General features: G+C 45.0%; 1 protein-coding gene across 1 annotated transcript; it reads left to right on the top strand.

Moving 5' to 3' along the window:
- On the top strand, positions 7–2,637 carry LOC109712760 (cytochrome P450 78A5-like). The gene is made up of 2 exons (XM_020236513.1): positions 7–1,064; positions 1,715–2,637. Exons 1-2 carry the CDS (start codon positions 111–113, stop codon positions 2,312–2,314), a joined length of 1,554 nt encoding a protein of 517 aa, XP_020092102.1. The 5' UTR covers positions 7–110; the 3' UTR covers positions 2,315–2,637.

Raw genomic sequence — 3,153 nt, 5'->3', positions numbered from 1 at the left:
CCCCTCGATCCAAGGCGAGCGCCATTTTCTCCCTCCAAAACCACTCTCCCCATCCCTTCTCTTTGCAAGCTCTATACGCGTCGCCATTGTCGCTCTCCAAAGCCACAACCATGTCCTCCTCATCCTCCTCCTTCGACTTCGGCTCCGACTCTACCTTTCTCCCGCTCCTGATCTCCCCAACAAGCTCACTCACCTCACTCTTCGCTCTCCTCGTTGTGACGCTGTCCTTCCTCTGGTTCTACCCCGGTGGCGTCGCATGGGCCTTCTCCAAGGTCCGCGTCTCCGTTCCCGGTCCACCCGGCATCGTCTTCGCCCTCTCCGGCACCGCCGCCCACCGCGTCCTCGCGAAGCTCTCCTCGTCTCTCCAAGCCACGAAGCTCATGGCTTTCTCCGTCGGGATCACTCGCTTCGTCGTCTCCACCCACCCCGACACGGCGAAGGAGATCCTTAACAGCTCCGCCTTCGCCGACCGCCCCATCAAGGAGTCCGCGTACGAGCTCCTCTTCCACCGCGCCATTGGCTTCGCTCCTTTCGGTGAGTACTGGAGGAATCTCAGGAGAATCTCTGCTACTTATTTGTTTAGTCCGCGGAGGATCGCGGCTTCTGTGGAGCAGCGCGTCGAGATAGGGAAGCAGATGGTGGAGGAAGTAAAGGGCCAAATGGCAAAGAGTGGAGTGGTGAGTGTGAAGAGGGTGTTGCATTATGGCTCGCTGAACAACGTCATGATGAGCGTTTTCGGTAAAAGCTACGATTTTGCCAAGGGAGAGGGGGCGGAGGTGGAGGAGATGGTGAGCGAAGGGTATGAGTTGCTTGGGACGTTCAACTGGAGCGACCACGTTCCCTTTCTGGGTTGGTTGGATCTCCAAGGTCTGAGGAAGAGGTGTCGGCGGCTAGCCGCCGAAGTGAACGTGTTTGTTGCAAGGATCATAGAGGAGCACAGGGTGAGGGAAAAAGCTAGTGTCACTGTTGGCGAGGAACTAGTTGTTGGGGACTTTGTGGATGTGTTACTCCACTTGGAGCAAGGTGAGAAGCTCTCGGACTCCGACATGATCGCTGTGCTTTGGGTACGTACGACGTTCATTTCCTTACATCTAATGCATGAATAGCATATCATTTGTTTTATCGTTACAGTAGTAGTTTAATTACTTGGCGCGTGTATATATATATATATATGCTAGATATTTTACTCCTTGTGCTACCAAACATATATCTCTTTGGGCTGATGCATGGATTCGTAACTTACTGTTCGAACAATACTAGACCATCATGTTGATGGACGTTAATAGCTTCTTTTTTTTTTTTCTGTACAATTCCATTAACTTGTTTGCCAATTGAGCTAGAGCACTTTTAAAAGTATCACTCTCTTGGTGCTATTAAATTTTTAGCTCTTGAATATACTCATTGATTATTAATAACTTTTGGATCAAATACTATTTCACTTACTACCGCCTATCACTATTATCCCAACCTTATATTTATCTATTCAAGGGTTAAAAACTCAAAAGTACCAATCTCTTGTGCTTTTGAGAGTATTCTAGCTCAACTCCTTATTTGCTTCCTATATATATATATATATATATACTCAGTAGCATCTTCAAGCAACCATTAATCTTATTATTATTATTATTATTATTATTATTAATTTGCATGCAGTAATCATACAAGATAACACTAGTTACGTTCGCATAGCTTAATTTATTTTGATTAATTTCAGGAGATGATATTTAGAGGGACCGACACAGTAGCCATCCTCTTGGAATGGATCATGGCCCGGATGGTGCTACACCAGGACATCCAATCCAATGCACAATCCGAGATCGACTCCGTCGTTGGGAACACCCGCCCGGTCTCCGACTCCGACGTTCCAAACCTCCCTTATCTCCAATCCATCGTCAAAGAGGCCCTCCGAATGCACCCTCCGGGCCCGCTCCTCTCCTGGGCCCGCCTCGCTGTCCACGACGTCCATGTCGGCGACAGCCTCGTCCCTGCCGGCACCACCGCCATGGTCAACATGTGGGCGATAGCCCGCGACGAGCGCATCTGGCCCAAACCCGACGAGTTCGATCCCAAACGGTTCGCGGGGTCGGATCTGAGCCTGATGGGATCGGATCTGAGGTTGGCTCCGTTCGGGTCCGGTAGGAGGGTTTGCCCCGGAAAAGCCCTGGCCATGGCCACCGTCCACCTGTGGCTCGCGCAGCTGCTTCAGACCTTCAGGTGGGTCCCGTCGGAGGGTGGCGTTGACTTGTCGGAGTGCTTGAAGATGTCGCTTGAGATGAAGAATCCTCTGGTGTGTCGTGCCATTCCCAGGTTCTGAACATATATATATATATACATATATATATATATATATATGTATATATATATATATATATATGTACAAGTTGGGTGTGTTGACCTTCCGCTGGTCGGTCAAACTGTTGGAGACGTGCTGTGACTTTAAAGTCTCCAAGATTTTGTACGTAGCTAGGTGCTTGCGTTGAACTTCTAGTTTCTTTTGTTCCTGCATGTATTAACATTAGGTTATGACCTATGAGATGTGTGGTGTGCATATGGCTAAGGTTTAATAGCGTAATAGTATGCCTAGCTTTGTGTACGTTGTAAGATGTTGGTCTTATATATTATATCTGCCTTGTTTGATGACCGCAAACGCGCGCAGCGTATACATCTTTTTCAACTTGTTAGAAAATTTGTATGTGTATTCCTCTTGTGGAATATAGTTTGCCTGCTTGAAACCATTTTGATGGAAACGGACCAGCAAATCATTGATTTGGACAGGTAATTAATTTAACAATCTCAGCTGCTTGAGAACTTAACAAATCTCACTGAAACTCATTAATTCAATTTCAAAAATTAGGCTGAGTTTGATAATGTGATGGTTAAAAGTATCATATTTATATATATTATATATAGAAGCCTAAAAAATCTTGAAGTATTTTTAATTTGTTTTCAACATACTTTTCTGGTAGTGATTACAATCACAATTTTATGATAAAAAAGAAGAAAATATGATAATATTTTTATATTTTATGGATATTTTAGAGTATAATAATAATGTTTTAGCAACCACGTTACCAAACTAGTTAGGCCTCACTTTGTAATAAAGCATTTGACAAACAAATTAAAAAAAAAAAAAAGAAAAATATTATACTTAGT

Source organism: Ananas comosus, linkage group 7 (genome assembly GCF_001540865.1).
Source record: "Ananas comosus cultivar F153 linkage group 7, ASM154086v1, whole genome shotgun sequence".
Taxonomy (NCBI): Eukaryota; Viridiplantae; Streptophyta; class Magnoliopsida; order Poales; family Bromeliaceae; genus Ananas; species Ananas comosus.
Note: the sequence above shows the minus strand (reverse complement) of the source record. Positions and strands in the feature narration are given on the sequence as shown.

What these genes read in the sequence shown, in the direction of transcription:
- LOC109712760 (XM_020236513.1), top strand. Translation starts at nt 111, where the DNA reads ATGTCCTCCTCATCCTCCTCCTTCGACTTCGGCTCCGACTCTACCTTT. An exon ending in ACATGATCGCTGTGCTTTGG is followed by an intron (nt 1,065 to 1,714) that starts GTACGTACGACG and finishes GATTAATTTCAG; the next exon opens with GAGATGATATTTAGAGGGAC.